Here is a 19474-nt window from a genome sequence, read left to right as displayed (position 1 = left end):
AGTTTACGGAAAAAGAGTTATATTAGGCTAGTTACTTCTCAGCGGTTTGCGTTATTTGGAGGCGTGTCAGCTAGACAAGTCTAAGCAGATAAGCTAACCTTCAAATCATGACATCATACAAAGTTCCAAACACAGATATAAAAATAACAGTAGGAATGATGGTTTAGCTGTCTTTTCATCCTTCAGCAGTTTTGTGAATTAAGATATTGGAATGGGAGTAGCAAGTCTTTTCATAATTCAGCAGTTTTGTGAATTAAGATATTGGAATGGGAGTAGCAAGTCCAGTAAGCTTGCTATCCATATTCACAGTTATACATAACTTGGTATAAATGAACGTTATAACTTATCATTACTTAATAAAACAAAAAATGCTAACTGCCTTATTTAACTTCTTACCGTCATCACAAAAAAATGCTAACTGCCTTATTTAACTTCTTACCGTCATCACAGGTGAAGTCTTGAATGGCCACGTCCTGGATGGGAATCTCTTTTAGGAAATAGGGCTTCTGGCACCTAGGGTTTCCTGTAACAATACGTTTCTTCCGGAGCCAATCACCCAACCAGGCCAGGTGACAATTGCAACTAAAGGGATTTGCCAGAAGATTCCTGTGGTCGTATGTGGAAAATGTATTGTTAGGTTGCGCAAATTAGGTAAGTTACCAAAACAAAAACAAACAAAAAACAACTATGGAAAAAAAACAGAAAAACATACATGAAAAAAAGATTTACAAAAATCTATAAACAAAATGGACTGGGCTTAAAACTCAATTAGCATTACTCCTAAAGGAAATGTATCTCCAGAAAAAAAAAGGAACCAAATGGAATGTTTGTTAAAGGGTTTAAGAGCGAAGTGTTGTAAATTACCATTGTTCATTTCTAACATTTCCTACAGTTCCACTGATGATTTCACACCTTGCTCTTTAGTTAGTGGAAGTGTCCATGGTTTAAGTTTCTAAGTAACTGGTTAAGTATGACTTTGGGAGTATGCGTGTAATATACTCAATGTCTTTGTACGACCCTACAAACACCAAATAGCTATTATTTTTTAGAAAAACTACTAGCTCACTAGATTATAGTGACCATTACTGCAGGTAGCTGAATTATCTACTGATGTAGGAAGAGTCTGTATAATCTAGTAGAATTCCCTAACAATTTTCTCTATATTCCCCAAAAATTTTTTCACTTGAAATGTCTACTAAATAAGAGGATAGTTTACCAAAAAAAAACTAATCAAAGCAGGACAGAGTAATCTCCAAATTAATATTCAATTTGAAGTAGTACTAAGTAACCCTTATACGAAGTGAGATCAAACACTGATAGGAATAGTTATTACATCAGTCAGGGAATGATTTGCAATTTTAATGTAACCCTCACAAAGGATAACTTTAGGAATACCTAAATAAACACAAAGATGTAATAATTCTCCTAATATCTTACTAATATCCCTATAAACATTAAAACTGGAAGTCGAGCACAGAAAGTATTTAATGTAATACAAGCACAAAGGTTTTCCCCCATTTAAAAATAACATGTCCTTAAATTCCATTCAACATTTCACACGCTCAATATTTATCCTGTAGTATTAGCTTACGTTGTGAATCCTGTCCAGCTCATTTAATGAGCTAAAATTAATATTTAGACCATGTCTGACTTGCAATCAATCCACCCCCTACACACAATGCTGTAATATGACACAGGGAATCCTTTTTATTACGGGATTTAACGGACATCTGCAATTTCATTCATTCGTCATCTCTCTGCTGCTCCGGAGAATGGCTTTCTAACCTAAACTGACAGCCAAGTTGATTACATGCCACTTATAAAAATGAATTTACCTGCTATCTGTGTTACCTTTGGCATCTCATCACTTCATTTATGCCTACTGGCAATTCTACCCTTCATAAACATGCCATCTTTAATTTGCCCAAATTAGTCTTTAAGTGCACAATGTCACATTTCGTAGAGACAAAAGCAGAAGGGCTGCACTAGCCAGTGTATGTTACTGGGAAAAAATTATCTGCTGGATTAAATCTTTTTAAAATACATTTTCACAAACCGATTTTACAAAAAAAAGAAAATGCATCTTCATTAAAATTTTTATCGAATGCAAAAAAAAAAGTTCCAATAAATGCAATATTATTCAATATAAAGTAAAACACTTTCCAATTTAAAACAGAATAGTACGACATATATAACTTTGATATTAAGTACAACATATTAGTATATAAATTAGATATTTTCACCTTTTGGCCCAAAATGCTATGTTTAAAATGTCATCCTATTTGTGGGCAAGAAATGTAATGGATGGATGGCAATCCTGAGTCTAACTTATCTTTATTACATTATTGTGGCCATAAACACTCAATGAAAAGATTTTTCCAAAATTATTTTAATATAGACTGCTGATTTTGTGCCCCTTTATTTTTGTCTGTTTTGGCAAGTTGAAAGTATAGTATTCACTTGCAATGCCTATGATATGACATTTTGTACTCCATAATAGTTAAATTTTCCTTGCCATATTGTACACATATTTCCCTTTAATTAAATCTTTATTATTTTCTTTATTTGTAATATCTGACCTTCCATATGTATATCATGAAATATTGGGGTATATATCTCAGTCAAGTGAGTTTCTCTTTATATACATATTATTAAAAGGGGAGATAGCACGGGGCCCTCTCTGTGTAGTTATGCGCTTGACAAGGAGCCCTGTTATATTTAGATTGAGAGGAAAAGTAGACTGAAATTTTTACTTACAGGGTGGACAATGAATGGAGAGTATCAAAAGCACCAGGTGCCACCGTAATAATCTGATTGTCATAGAGGGACAGTAAACGGACAGAACTCAGGCCGGTGAAACTGTCATTATTGACGCAGCTAAGGCGATTGCTTCTTAACATCCTAAAATAAAAAGGAGAACAGAACAGCAATATTATTAGAAAGAACCTCGATGAACTAACAGGCATTTCTTTTATGGACTGATATTGAAAGACATTATACTAGTACTCCCATGTTATACTTAAAAAAAAAAACTGTATTCCTAACACTACAGTATCCTCCTTCCGTGTTTTAGAAAGATTAGTAAAATCATTTTTTCTTACATTTTCTCCTGCAACAAGACTTCCTCTTTACTGCTGCCCTGTGCCTCCTGCAACGTCATTGTGGAGGCATCACATTCCAGGCATTCATACAATCCAATGCTCCTCATACAGGAGCATTTGGAGATGTGAAGCCCATGTGCAGCAAGTGCCGCATGCGCATCCAATCAAATGCTTCTCATGGGACAGCATTGAATTTAGTGCTTTCCTGTGAGTTGCATTTGGTCATGTGACGGAATTTCACTTGGTCATTGTAAAGGAAGCATTCTTTAGTGGCTGCCTGGTAAACAGCCACTAGAGGTGTGCTTAAAGGGACACTCCAGGCACCCAGACCACTTCTGCCCATTGGAGTGGTCTGGGTGTCAACTCCCACTACTCCAAACCCTGCAAGTGTAATTATTGCAGTTTTCTATAAACTGCAATAATTATCTTGCAGGGTTAACTCCACCTCTAGTGGCTGCCTATATACAGAGGAGGAGCGGTGCCTCAGGTAAGTGACTGAAGGAGTTTTCACCCCTTCAGAAACTGGGGATTAGGGGGTGGGAGGGAGAGGGACCCTCCAGTGCCAGGAAAATGGATTGTTTTCCTGGCACTGGAGGGTCCCTTTAACCCTGCAATATAAATGTTTCGGTTTCTTCATAACTGTAATGTTTCACATTGCAGGGTTCACTTCATCGAGATGGTCCTTAGAGGTTAAAATGCATCAGCATCTCAACTGCAAAATGTAATAGTATCAGCATGGGAGAACACTGCTATATTGAACAGTGTAGAAAATACAAGCACGTCTTCATAGGAATAATAAGTAGGCATAATAAAGATGTTTTTCTTCTGCCATTAATGTTAACCGAGAGCATAAAGTTCTAAGTAGAAATGGGGCCAAACTAAGTTCACATTTGGGCCGCAGATCTACCTCTAGGCTGCATCTGTTTACAGGGTTATTGTTAACCAGCCATTATATAAAACCAGCAAAAAATGAATAATATAAGCAACATGTTTAAAATAGCTAAATATTAAAGAGAGAAAAACATAAGTACATATCTTCTTAACTATTGTTTGTATATTCCTGTATATACATGAACCATTTTATTTTCTAACCTGAGCATAGTAACTTCCTCCCAGCTCTGATGTCATCACAGGGGGCCCGGTCGCGCTGTTAAAGCACCGCAGCGCTGACCGGGCCCCCTGGAAATCCATAGCCATCGGGTGGCCCCAACAGCATGGGCCACCCGACAGGCCCCTTAATTTGCGGCCCCGGCGGATCTACCGCATGGCCGGGGCCAAAACACATGGTCGCAGGGGTCGCAGGGCAGCCGAGCACCCTGTAGTGTCAAGCCCGTTCGCAGCTGTGACCCCTGCGACCGCGGTAGTTCCGCCACTGGTTTCAATATATAGCCAGTTATTGACTAAACGTTTTATTATGAGCATACTAGAAGTATGATATGAATATTATGCAGTAGAGTTGATGCCATGGTTACAATGTTTCCCCTATAGTACTTGTGATTGTCTTTAGGAACCAATATGCACATGCATTGTTTGTGGCAAAAACCTGAGGAATGATTTTGCCTATTGGTTTCCTGTATCATTCAAACAGTACAGGAAGGCAAGGTCTATAATCAATACTCAGGATACACCAAGCCAAGGTAATTATTATGTACACTGCATCACACTGATGTTTGCTAGGACCCGAAAGGAAAATAGACTCACTCGCTGTTACAGTCACATTAATGTTCAGTTTCCACAGATTGGGCAGATGTTATAAGCATATACATTTTCAGAGGTTCAGTAGATGCTACAGACAGTTTAGTCTTCAGAGGTTGGTCAGATGGTATAGCCACATCATTCTACCAGAACATAGGCACATACACATATTTTAACTGAGATTTAGTAGTGGTTACAGTCACAGTAGTCTACCAGAGCCCAGACAGTTATTCCTAGTGACATCAAGAATTTATGCTAAACACAAATATATTTTTTATAAATCACTTTTTTTTTAAATTTATTTAATGAATCATCTTTTTAAATTCTGTGAGAATTGTTTTGCATTTGTGTTCAACAACCTTTTAGTGGATTCTAAAATGTATTTATTAGTTTATTGCTCATAGGCCTTGACAGTAAGATACATGGAAGGAAAATATGCAGAAATTAAAGGTGCTAATTGGAATGATAGTAACAGGATGGATAGTAAATATTTGTAAATGCTTGATTATAGTTAGCTAAGTCATCTATAATAAAATGACAAATATACCTGTAATGTATACAATCAGAGAACTGGAAAATATTCACAAAAAATACTTACAGTGTTTTTAGTCCCTCGAGACCTTTGAACATTTTGTGGCGAACATTTTCTATGCGATTACTGGTCAATATTAGCTCATTGACTCCATTTGCTCCATCAAATGCTCCTTCTTCGATATCGGTAATTTTGTTGTTGCTTAAGTTTCTAGAAATAAGACAAAAGCAGTGGAATTGTGGCATAGATATATTTTAATACATGCCGTTATTATTATTATTCATGTTAACTCAAATATAGACTACCTTTTTTAGGGTGCTCTGCAAATTTGTAGTTTAGGAATTCTGATATTTTATTTAATGCAATATTATACACACAAACTATCCATGTAGATATCAAGGCCGATAAACAGTTATTATATTGGAAACATATATAAAAAAGTGACTCTTGGTTTGTTAGGAAATCATCCATTGATGGAAGCTACTATGGAGAAATTGGATTGAAGCTCAGTTTCCAGTTCCTGCTCAATACTACCCCTAAACTGGCATCTTTCAACCACTTCCATTTTTTGTATATGTCTGGCGAGGCTGGGAAATCCCATGTGTGCAGGACTGTGCCCTCTGTGTCATGCTAGGGGAGGTAGTGGAAGAGGTGTGTTTACACTTTCCAGGTATAACTATGATACCCGTTTCTGACATTTATTGTGGAATCAATATCTAACAATTTTATAAGCTTTTACAATTATTTAATATTTTTGGATAAACTTGAATAATTATTGAATATTTTGAAAATTGTTTTAATATTCTCATATTTTTCTATATATCAGTTTTAGTTTTTTTCTAATATTTAGAAAAAAAAGAAAAAAAAGTTTATCCAAGAATAATAAATAATTTGAAAAACATGAAAAAAAAATATTAAATCAAGGCCTATGTTTTAACAGGCTACAGATATAAACATGGTCAAGACACTAGCCTTTTTAGTGGCCATACAATGGAAGATTGCAGCTTATGAACTATGTAGGTATTAGATACAAAAAAAGGCATCAGTTTGGAAATGTCTTATGGGAGCAAGTTATCTGTTTTAGCACAATTTTGATCACTATATTGTATAAATATGACATCCAATACCTAGAGGGACAGTGATATTTAAGAAAAATATATTAAAACACATTTTTATGTTAATTTGTATACTTCATGTTAATTTGTTTTTCCGTGAATATTTTAGTTTTTCAAGTAAATGAACACTACAGCTAAATTCTGCTATAAACTCATTTTATGCAAAAATATTGACCTCGGCCAGCAAATGCAGCTAAATTGTGACCAGCCGTAGAAGGAATGCAATGGAAAAAGTAAGCTGTTCTGAAAAAGTCAACACTCCAGGTGACTAAGATGAATTTCTACACTATAAATACATTGAAATAAGCTCAATATTAGATTTTTTTTCTGTTCTCGGCGTTTGCATAATTACTTTGAAACATGCTAGCTGACATTCATTTTAAATATGCCACAAGCAGAGAGTGGGAGAAAATAAACAAAAATCTATTTTTGTTGGCCTTGTGATCAAATGCTAAAAGCCAAGTTAAACATTGGATTATGATTTATGTATCCAAGGACTTTTTGATGTTTTATTGTGTTTTGGGAAGAAAAAGTGTCTCAAGCTAGAATGTTCAGATTTCCTTGATGGATCACTGAAGTCGACCTGCTTAGTGACTGTGAACCTAGGTTTCACTTTAAGTTTGTAAAGAGACATAAAAATTTAATTTGGTCCAAGGCACAAAGTAAAAATCTCAGCAATACAGGGAACAATAGTCCTAAGGACATGAACTGGGGACTAAACGGATGTAGATAAGCCATCAATTAAATTACCTTAAAATGTCGTTTTGATATTTTAAATGGAAGTTTAATGAAGTGCAGTGTCAAAGAATGTATTGAACAAGCTGAGAACTATATGGTTTGGGGATAGAAATAGAAACTGAAATTAGTTTGAACTCCTAAAGCTTCTGAGATCCCTGCAGTTTGAACACAAAAGACCAGCTCTCTGAATACTCCACTGTGTTTGCTAGAACCTGTCTGATGTTCTAGAATCTAGAAGGGTTTACGGGTTAAAGTGACCTTTACAATCTGCCAGCATAAGTCAATGTTTGCAAGATGACATGTCACGTGACAGTGCTTGCTGGGTCAAATATTGAATCTGAATGGTCTGGTCGTTAAAAGTAATTCATGAAACATGTAAATGCATACAAATTGAGTGTGTATATATTTTAAAAAGCTCACTTACATTTTCCTTAGCTGAGGAAGCTTCTTGAAGATACCAGTTGCTTCTAGAACTGTGAACTCATTGTTGTTGAGACGCCTACACGGAAAATAAAACAAAAAGTATTTACGTACATACATGCACACACGTACACACACAAACACCCTACCTAAAAATCACTCACGTCATATAAAGTTTATAACAGTCAATTATATTGTGACTCCTTTATTGGATCAATAATAATAGCAGCATATTTTGCTTTTTAAAAAAAGGTGGTAATTTTTGCTCTTCAGCATGAAAACCAGGTGGTATAAATTGTGCATACGGCCTTCAATTAATCTCTATGTGAGATGTTAAAACATTTAGTAAATAATTGCCAGTCCAGCTACTCTAGCCTCACACTTGAAATTCAATTTGAATTCTCACTTTAGTACATAACCCTGTCATATTTGTTTGTTTCACACTTACAATTCCGCAGTGTACTGAGGAATGTGATCTGGGATTTTTGTGAGCTTCTGATTGGAGCAGTCCACAGTTGTTCCCTCACAGCGACATTTCTCTGGGCAGGCTAGATCAGCAAAACAATCTCCACTCAACTTGGCTCGGTAATCTTCTGTGCCTGGGAAATATTTAGAAACTAACAGTCAAACTAGTGCATGAGGGTTAGTCAAAAATGGTCCTCAATCATTCACAGCACAAAATAGAAAAAGGGAAAAATGGGTCCAGGAGACATTTTGGGTTATATTCTTGTACTACAACAAAATACAAGGTTTGGGACGCAGAAGAACACTTGCTGGAAAGTAAAGGAACACAATTGGGTCAGCACGACAGAATCACAAAAATGAAAAGCTTTTCACAGCTGTTGTATCTGCTGGTCCTGTTCAATGACACTTTTACTACAATCAAATCAGCACTTGGTTGCTTGTATATTAAATGGTCATAAATCTTTTTAGTTTTTACATTTGGGAAGGTCATTGCTTGTACTTTCACTTTAGCCAACAATGCCGTGTTATCATTGGAAATAGGCTAACTATAGTAAACTCTTCTGGTTTGAACATCAGATAGTGATAGGGCAATTACGTCACGGTTTTCATAAACCTGTTCTGAACCAGACCGAGTGTTTGCAGAGTACATTATGCTCTAGTCTAGTGGTTAAAGTCCTATACCTTCCAAACCTTGTTGATGAAGGAAGGACTAGCAGTTCGTTGCTCTGCAAAGAGTTATTCCCTTCACCAGCATTGAGGCTTAATTGTCACATATTTACACAGGCCTCAGCAGCTTGCCATGCTGTAGAAAGCCGCGTGACGTTCCATGGTGCTTGAAAGAACCATGTTTTACTCATACCTCACAACCACATGGTTAGATCAAGCACAACAGAAAATCTCGCTTGGTTATCATAAGTGAATCCATTAGGCCAAGGAAAGGACCAAAGGAAAATTATTCGTACAGGAAGAGATAAAACAGTATAATGTTGTGTACTGCTGTATGCAGAAGGGAATTCTCATAATGGAATGTATACTGCTATTGCAACATCATGAGGAGGGGAGCTAAACTCCTTGCGTGCAACAACAGAGATAGCTAACTCCAGCTCTAAAGCTGCTGTGGACTATGACTTCAACAGTAGTACCACATACGTTGACTATCACTGTTACAAGGGCTCAAGAGTATACCAGGATGAACATCCCTGTGGCACGATGAGTTATAAACAGAAACACAAGGAAAGACTGAGGAAAAAAAAGTCAGATTTTTTTCTTCTGATTTGCACAACATGGACATTAGTGGACATTGGACATGGATAAATCAACACAAGGAGTTCATCATTAAAGCACAAGTTCTACTGATATAAATACTAGTAAGTACTGAAAATTAACAGAACATACGCTATAACTTAATGTGATATATGAGTCATACTAAAAGGTTGTAGAGTCACCCAAAAAACAATGATTTTATAAAAGGATGGAAAAAAATGTCAACTATCTCTGGACATATATAAGGTCAGAACAAACTGTCTACTCCTAACTATGAAAAAAGCAGGACTGATGCTTTAATGGTAAATATCACATAGAAGTGTGCATCCTTTGGGATAATGAAGAATACTGGGATTGGGAAAAAAAAGGCAGATTAGGAATCAGAAGAGGTGTTTACTTTCAGACAATAAATCTTACTTACATCCCAAATGATGAATTCCTGCAAAAGTAAAGGTAAGGAGAAGGAAAAGAACAAGACAGTGCAAATAAACATACTGTCAAAATACACAATACTGGCTTGATTCGGGGAGGAAAGGCACTCAACTCGAAAGAGGAAAAATATACCTTACAACTGGAACAGAAGAATAAGTGAGAATCAGAGTATTCTGGATATAGTGATAAGAATCAGGAAACATATCACAGAGTTAGTACAACAAACATCAAACGAGGGCATGTTAGTGATGGATGCTGAGAATCAGAAATCGGGCAAGTAGATTGAAAACACTTGACATATCTCATATTTATGTTTTATTTTTTTTCCTACGAATTTGATTCTTTAGTGCGTTTCACTATTTCAAATGGTTTTGTAAAATATGGTGCTAAAAGAACAATTGGTTAAAAAAAAAAGTATACTTACAACTGAAAGGCCTACAGAAAGGTAGCAGCATATGCTCTTGTATTCATCATGTGTTTAGAAACACAGCACACATAGAACAAAATGTTAAAAAGGGAACACTTATTTTTCTAAATTCATGGAAAGATGATGGAGATACTTTAAATGTGCCTTCATTACTCAAGATTCCCCCAAAGAGTATGGGCCAAGTACAACTATGGAAGGCTAAGACCATTTGCTTCTTTTGTCCTATTAGGGTTTAAGAACTCTATGAAGGGATAGTCTTTTCTGGCATGTGTTCGAATTCGATTTAGGTTTATAGACATGAATGTATAAAAATGGCTGTCAGCACTTGGTACTTTGTACCAGAGTATAACAAAATGGATAAAGGGTTGTGTCCATCACAAATGGTATTTTCTTTCTAGTAGACACCTAAAAATCTTTAAATCAGTCAATCAGTGATGAATACTACTTCAATAAACATACTATGTAATATTTAGTATAAGTATCGAAGGTCCCACATAATAAAATAATGAGGACTATACTCCATGTAGAAAACAACTAGGTATTTTGAATCATGATATTTCACAGTCCAAGATGGGTGATTTTTCTAAATGTGGTCCACCAAGTATGGGATGCATAGCTTACAGTAGCTGTTGCATGACTATAGCCAGGACATATCTGGTTTTATCATGTATTTTCTTGGTACAATAACACAATTCCACTGTACTCTCCATTGATTATTCTTTCAAATCTAGACTGCTTGGCCCAATGTCATACAAAATACTCCTCGCAAGTGATGTTATAGTCATTAAAAACACTAAAAGGGAAGGACAAGTAGCCACCAAGGTTGTCTGGTGCATCAATTACCACAATATTGACTGGAAGTGAAAGTCATTCACCACCAAAAATTACTAGCAAACATAAGTGAACTACTTCTAAGGAACTAGATGAAGCAGACTAGATAAAGCATTGTTTTAAAGGGTTACTCCAAGCACCATGACCACTTCAGCAATATGGTCATGGTGTCTGGAGTCTGTATGTGGAGCGTTTCACTATGAAAACACTGCATGTATGGAGAATAACCCCTCTGTAATCACCTCCAGCAGCATCATAGGGGGAACCATTAGCCAGCACTGACCTAGAGTCCAATTCTGTGCAATATTCTGTCCGACACCAGCATGCACATCATGCTAGAGCCAGGCAGCCAATAGCAGAACGCCGCCCCCTCTATACCAGCCCTGTCCCACCTCTCTGACCTCCCTCCCTGTCCAGCGAGCAGGAGTAACGTCAGAAGAGGTGGACCAGGCTGAAGTAAAAACTTATCTCAAGACCATTCTAAATTCCTTCTCCATGCTATTTTTGTTATTTTCTTCTCTGTTAGCTTGTTCTTAATAATATTTTCCTGTGATTTCAAATCTTTCGTATTTCGAACAAATCCTTCTCACCCTAATCATTTGGCTCTTAGCGATTCCCCTGAGCCAGGGTTATGAACAAAACTATTCCATGGAATTAAAAGCACTGTAAAAGAAAAAAACTTTATAATAAATTCACTGTTCGGTTAGAACTGTAAATATTACATCTTTTACTTCCTGTGATTCTTTGTTGTTTGCATCCTGTGGTCACATAGTTTGAGGCTTGCTTACTTTATCGAGCACAGACATAAAAATCTGTCTGATTATGAATTATACAGGGAATAAAAGATACCCATATCCCACAGAGCACATTACCACATGCCAGGAACATGAAGGGGATTTAGACATTTAAAGCCTGCACTTAAGCAGTATTCATAGTGCTTAGAATACAGCTTTATGTTTGGTCAGTGTGGCATACAAAATGACTACGGCACCCAAACTAACCATATTTTTGCGTTGTGGGGGTGACGAGGCACCAATAATAAGGTTTAACGTTAATCCTGTTTTCCCATTCTCTCACACAGAATGTAACAGAATTCTAATGTGAAAAAGCACAGCATCTATTGGCCTTGAAAATATTTTTGTGCATGCAGCCTTGTTCCTAAGCAATCTGACGTTTAATGTACAAACAGTTCGAAACTTGCCCACTGCATATCTACTAAATAATACAGAGTTGGTTTAATCACTCGACAATAAATTGTGGTGACTTGTAACCTGGGCTACAATATTCAGATTAAAATAGTCAAGCTGTGACTTTTTTTGATTTGCTGCATATGTCTCAAATCTGCTGTTTTAGTCACTGTGTTGCAGTTCAGTTTTCAGTTAACTAGAATACACTGTTTGGAAAGTAAACCTGTTTTTTCCCAATCAGCATTGAGACTGTAACAGCAGAGCTGACCTAGACAATTGTTCAAACAAGCCTCTGTTGCGCAAAATATAGTAAGTCAATCTTCGGTTGACCACAGTTATCTATTAATTTGGTCAAACACTATATGGCTTTTACATTTATATTGAGGTCTAAAACCTTGGATTGCCACCGGGAATGTGGGTCTGCCACATTAGAGAGGGGTCAATCTGTTTCCCCACTGGCTGGTCTCAGTGCACGGGCCTATTGGCCAACGCCTGCTCCTTCCATTCAGGTAGTGACCACTCTGCTTTTCCAGCTTCTGCCAGGCAGGTTTCGACCTCTTGGCTTGTCCTTCTCCCAGGCAGGTATCAACCACTCTACCTGCACTGCTTCCACATAATGCCTTTACAAAGGCACTTGCAGCTCTCAGGCCTAGCTCTTTCTGAACATGTTCCAGGACCAGGCACCAGTACAGCCAGTAAGCAGACCCCAACGCTCTGCTACTGGAATCCCCAAACAAACCATGCAGGATACACAGTTTCCAATCGAACTAGAACACAAGTTTTTATTTACACTCGGGACTAGCCCCTATCCGCATTACATTACCCTTATGGTGACACACTCAATACAATACATATGAAAAAAATAATATCGGAAATCATACAGGGACTTATATAACACAATACCATAACTATAATGGGTTGAGAAGACAAATACTAAGAAGAAATATGTCCCCTGCCTGCATAAACCATAATATGTAAATCTAGTTGAACATGCAAATTAATTAGCCATGCTATACAGGTAGTGCAAAAAAACATTGCAACCAACAGCTGGCGCTGCACATAACTGTTACAGGCACATTTACAACCAGCAAGTGGCACAGCACACGCCCCGCAGGCAGACAGGAGATTACGCAGAACATAACATTACATTACACCCACTACACCTATAATGGGTACAGGGTGACTTAAACATAAGAGTCATCTGGGGACCTACATGAAGTGTCAGACAAGAGTTCATTTCTAGATGAAACAAGGTCTTAAGAAACCACAAATCACATGACCTGCAAAATGTAAATTTTTACCAATGCTAGCAGCATCAATGTTAACAAGAACAAGTGTGAAAGGATGAAATCAACAAGAGCAGAATTCCAAAAGTAGCCAGGCAGGCACAACTCTCTCAGATCAGTTTTCTTTTCATACTGCTGTTGTCCACAACAGTATTGTTGACACTTTAGAAGTAAGAGCAGATGACCAGAAACATCACATACTAAATCAGAACCTTCAACAGACCCATCATCATCAACATTCCAGCAAATGCTCATTGTATATCATTGCATTAAGCTGCACACACAAATGTTCTAAACTTTTTCCAAGTCTCCTGCAAGGACCCAGAATGTCCACAATAGTCTTTTGAACGTAGGTCAGTGGAACATCAAACCTTCCAGAATGGTTGTTGTCCGAATGCCGGTCTTTTCATTTGTTAAAAATCATGTTTTTTCAAAAACAAATTACATACATCAAACGTAACTATTTTTTAAAATAGGGTTGCTAGATATGTTGTACACATGTGTTTACTCAAAGAAATCACCATAAATCACACCGATCCAGTACAAGTACTGCAATAACGCATTACCAGACTTGTGTCACTCTTTGTCTCCCCTACAAAATTCTCCTAATTTATATATAATGTTACTTGCATTGTAGAATCATCTATTTTTAAAAATACAGAACATGCCAAGGAAAAGCTCTTATTTTCTATTATATGTTTACATGGATAAAATAAGACTTGTCGCCGTGTGATTAATATCATAATCTTTTATTTATGCATTACTGACATTTGTGCCAAGTTAATTATAAAGTGACAACTGTGTCTTATTTTCAATTCACATAACCCCGCTTTTTATTTATCAAAAAGGGAAATAATGGAGCACTCAAACCTAACTACTACAAAACTTGTTTTTTGTTAGTTTATAAATAAATCACCTTTAGAAGACTTTCATCTTCAATAGCCTTTTAAAGTAAATCTATTTTCTGTAAACGTAATGTGGGATTTCCAGTTTAGTAAAGAATATATCTCATAAATAATGTACTTCTGACTGCAGCGTGGGAGTATAAAGACCCATTAAAAGCTACAAACATGTACCCAAACTCTACTTTATTCAGTCTAACAATGAATTTAGCCCCTGAATTATCAAGGTACTTTATTCTGCTAAGTCAGTGGTTATTCAGAGACTTGGTATTAGACTGTTATTGTGCAGAACTAGTAAGTGAATTGCAGATCTAAGGTCATAACAGCTAAACTGTAATCATTGTTATACTTCACTATTTTTATAAACGCATATACAGGGTTGGCATATACAAGGTGAATTTCAAATTTAAGGTCAAAAGAGATGAATTAGAAAAATTCTCTAACATAACCTCCATGGCTATGCTTTCATTTCAGCTACTGTAGCCTTACATTTGGAATTCACTTTGAATTTTAGTAACACGTTAGTGAATAACTCTAGGAGTCTTTCCTGTACTTGTTACTAAAAAAAAAAAATATGCAAATTAATTAGAAGACAAAATAAAAACTTTCGAACATGCAATAATCTTTCCTTTGAACTTGTCTTGCTATGCCTAGGAAGTACAGGTATGGCAATTGATGCACAGTGTGACTCCACCTGAATTCATGGCTTCAATGGACAGAGTACTCTGTGATAGAATTATCAGGTCCTTACTGATGACTACAGAGGTGCTAATATATGTAAACTGCTCTGTATAAGGGGATCATAGAGGAATTGAATAACTCAGAAACTCATTTAGGTTCGGCCTCTCTGACAAGTTGGTTTCCACAGTCTTGAAAAAAATGTGGAGACATTTTAACATGAACATTGCCCTGTGAGGTGATGAAATCCATATAAGGGTATAAGAGGGTTTCTACTGGGAAATGCAAAACAAAACATACAAAACAGGAAGTAATGCACTCACTGCACCAAGGTATGGATCGTCAACTAAGTCATTCTAAACATACAAAAAACAGCATGCAGTCGAGAGACCAATTCTGTTACATTAGCATGCATTATTTTTCACTGGGTAAGGAAACACTGATATTTGTTTAGAAAACCTAGTGCACGTAAGAACCTACCTGGGATGAAATACTGCTCTTTAGCTACATACGAACAAGAGAAAAATATAATAAAAAGAAATAATAAAAAATAAAATAAAAATTGAAAGATGTGTCTTGTGGCTTGAGTGACTTGTGTAAGGTGCTAACAGGCAGTGTTAGAAAAGTACATTATAACCCAATTATAAGGCACTGCAGGCTATTCCAGCACTGTAGGAATCATAAATAAACAATAGTGAAGTATAAAAAAAAATTGTAACAGCTCAGCAATGGTGGCACATTAATGCTTACATCTGGCTATAGATTAATATGGGACACAGACAATAAACAGCACTGGTGTTTAAACCCTGTTTGAGGAACCAATAAAATTAAAGCAACACCTGCAACAGCTGGACACCATATGACGATGGTTAATTATAGAAACCTAGAAAATGAGGGTATGTTCTCCGGCATTGCTGAATTAACCTATTATATGCTGGTGCAGCAGCTTTTCCCAAGCAGTGTTTTCTAGGGGTTATAAAAGAACACTCTGCAATGATTCTCAAAGTCATGCAAAGCCTTCACTCAACAACATGGTAACTCTGCCACGTGCAATCATGTGCAAGAGTACAACACTGACACTACTCCTGGAAGATAAAGCCCCAGTGGCTGAATAAAGACCCCCAGAAGAAGATGGCAGGACAGCTTCATGAGGGACATGACCACCGGAACCTAAGTGGAGATGTCACGTCCCAGAGGTCTTTGCAAGATACTTAAATACATTAAAGTAAAGAAGCCATCGTACACCCAACCTGCCATTTCAAAACTGCAGAGAACTGAATGAAACATTGCTATACATCATTTTATTCCTTCGAACCTTTTTAATATGAAGTGCTATGTAACTAATTCTGTGCTTCTGTTTGTACATAAGACAGACCATTAAAATATAGCCACTGCATACATTGAGACATGAGAGATTCAAATGTCACCTTTCTATGTATGTTGGATGTCTATTCTGCATAAATAGATCATAATTGTTCATATTTTGATATTTTACTGTTATATCCCCATTCCCATTCACTACATTACTTGCTATCCACAACGTGATGGGAGATCGGGGCTCTACCCAGTAGAATGGAATGGACAATGGGAGTTTTGTAGCCAAATATTCATATATTTATGACTTTACTTTTATAGATGATTACATAATGCTATCTCTGCATTGTTGCACAAATTCTAGAATACACAAAAATGTTGAGTTTATGTATTTTGACTATAGCGGATTTGTATGTTCTGTTATTTACACCATACCTACACCAAGGGTTGGAAAAATATAAAGGTGGAATATATACAAAGAGATTGTGTAATGTGATTGTGTGCTTGAATGCCAGAGTTACAAGGACTGGCCAAGTCTGTACTTCGAATATTCTACCTTGCAGTAATGAGCAGTGTATTATATATTGATAGCACACTCTAGGATACTCATATAGATACTTTAACAACAAATTAGAATGTGGATGTGATTGGTTATGAGTGAGACACTAAGAGTTAAATAATGAATGAGAAAGGGGTGATCATATGCAGCTTGCACATTTATTTTCTAAGACTTGACTCCTGCTTATTTTGTGTGCATGATGGTAGCTGAGTATTTTTTGCAATTGCGATTAATGAGATTAAGATTTACAATTAACAATAGTACAGCTGTACATTTTCCATAAATCCCTGTAAATCCCTTTATCATTCATAACAAAGATCAAAAGTAAAAGCTCCTTGTTGTGCCCACAGTCATTAAAATTGAGTGAGAACAGCTCAGGCGAGTGAATGGAAGCTGCATTCATTTACTCATGCAATCAGATATTAAACATGTGTTTTCAATGAATGAGATTCAGAAAGCAACTCTATTATTCATAGGACATTCAAAGCATCCCCACACAAATAAACGAGAAGCCCATTATTGGTGAAGGCATTTCAGAAGTTTCTTGGCTAATGGGGGAGTTAGTACAGAGGGAGTCGAACAGAGGATATCATACAAATGGGGTATTCTCTTTTTTTTAATTCATGTACATTCCGAATATATTATTTCCACAATGTATTAAAAAGCTTGTCAAACGTACCCATGACTGTTATTTTAAGACTGAAGTTTTACACACAGAACCCAAAAAGTCCTAGAGTCCCTATGGTTAACTGGAATATATTTTGTTATTTTCCCCCTAAATAATTAAATATAATCTACATTGATAGTACAGTATCTAACAGTTTGCCTCTCTCTCTTGATCTATCTTTAAAAAAAAGACAGCAAAGACTAGCTCTATGATCATTAATAATTCAGAAGAAAGTCAGCTGCTTTGTCAAAGCCTTCTGAAAACCACGTTGTTGTTTTATTGGCAGCTAAAGAAAAAAATTTTTGTAGCTGAACTAAGCAAATTACCTGAGCAGCGGAATTTCTTGCTTTTGATCTGGCCGATTCTTTTGTTTGCCAGTCTGCGGGGGCTGGTGCAGCGGGCACCGCTGGTCTCAATAGGGTTTGTATGAAGATAATCCGCAAGCCACTTCAGATGGCAGTCGCAGATAAACGGGTTCTGAGCCAAATGCCTTTCAGGAGTGAATGAAAATTATTTAACATGTTATTCGCAATTGACCTGGCATTTTTTTCCACCATGAATGCAGTAAAGAAATGGATTATACAGAAAAATAACTTCCCTTCCCCCCCCCACAGCCCCCATACTATTTGCTTCAACACAACGACAATACTTACAGCGTCTGAATAGCCCGAAGTGGTGAAAATGTTCCTTTGGCAATGGTTTGAAGTTTGTTGTCATACAAAGAAAGGAGGTTCAGGTTATGCAGATCCTGGAAAGCTCCGACTCGCAAACAATTTATCTTGTTGGCATTAAGTAATCTGTTGAACCAGAGATAATATGAATTACACAAAGTTGGCTCCTCTTCTCTCGGATTTAAAGTTTGAATGACAAAACCTTTTGTTTCCTTAAAGCCGCAGTGAAACTTCTGTACTCAAATAATAAAAAAAAAAAAGCAGAGCTCAGTAAGGTTCATGAAAATGTTTGGGTTTGTGATTGTTGATATCCCCAAGACATTTTTACCTACAAAACGATGACAAGGGGCTTCACCCATTTCAACTCTACATTAAAAAGCTGAAATGGCCTGAAAATCATTTAAAGTAAACAGACAGAATGTACACTTCTTTTTAACTCTTCTGCCGTTAAAAAAAACAGTCTGACACTTTTAAAGATCTATTAGATTCCATGAGTTCACTTCTGGCATATGCTAAACTAGCACACCATTTAGCGAAATATTGCTTACTAAAACTTTATTCTGGTAATAAAATAAAACCTGCACTGTTAGCAATCAATTACGTCTGGTCTGGAACTCGAATGATGTAACTCATTATGCAACTAAACAAAAATACAGGTTGTATTATCACCATGCTGGGGAACTCCCCAGCATATATCTCTAACGGAAGAGACTCTAACTTCCACCAATCTCAGATACATCCCCAGGCAGAAGATGCTATTTTCAATTGCAGCTATTAATTCAGATCCTCTCTCAGTAGTGATATGCCAGTCCGTGATTTGGAGTGTGTCACATAAATGTAAAATCTGAAATCATTGGGACTTGTGCATGGTGGAAAAATCGGGTTCAGATGAATCACTTTGTTTAAAACAAAATAGATTGGGTAGTCCGGTAGGTATGAAAAAGATTTGGGAAAATGAATCAGAAGAACCAAAATGGTACGAAAATGGGCTAATCGATGTACAGCAAAATATAAATATCATGTATATATTCTGCAGTACACTGATATTTTCATGCCATTTGAATCACAGATCGAGGGAGAAAAAGTAACCAAAAGAGGGAAAAAGAGAGAGCACAGTATACAATGTATATTTATGAATTATATATATTTTTTTTAAATAATATCAACATTTTGTGGCTGCCCTATAACCAT

At 36.6% G+C, this 19474-nt stretch overlaps 1 protein-coding gene across 9 annotated transcripts in view; it reads right to left on the bottom strand.

The window, feature by feature from the left end:
* SLIT2 (slit guidance ligand 2) overlaps positions 1–19474 on the bottom strand; it is a 233067-nt gene that overhangs the window by 31818 nt on the left and 181775 nt on the right. For 5 of the 9 annotated variants that reach the window (XM_063457821.1, XM_063457823.1, XM_063457825.1 and 2 more), the window contains exons 13-21: positions 18266–18409; positions 17939–18102; positions 15553–15576; positions 9751–9768; positions 8050–8200; positions 7606–7680; positions 5395–5538; positions 2758–2901; positions 440–606 (exon numbers count right to left, since the gene is read on the bottom strand). In XM_063457821.1, coding sequence (XP_063313891.1) covers positions 440–606; positions 2758–2901; positions 5395–5538; positions 7606–7680; positions 8050–8200; positions 9751–9768; positions 15553–15576; positions 17939–18102; positions 18266–18409 — 1031 coding nt within the window. The remainder of the gene's footprint in view (positions 1–439; positions 607–2757; positions 2902–5394; positions 5539–7605; positions 7681–8049; positions 8201–9750; positions 9769–15552; positions 15577–17938; positions 18103–18265; positions 18410–19474) is intronic. The other 4 variants (XM_063457826.1, XM_063457828.1, XM_063457829.1 and 1 more) reach the window with 2 other exon arrangements.

This window comes from Pelobates fuscus, chromosome 6 (genome assembly GCF_036172605.1).
Source record: "Pelobates fuscus isolate aPelFus1 chromosome 6, aPelFus1.pri, whole genome shotgun sequence".
NCBI lineage: Eukaryota > Metazoa > Chordata > Amphibia > Anura > Pelobatidae > Pelobates > Pelobates fuscus.
This window is presented reverse-complemented; position numbering and strand designations above follow the sequence as displayed.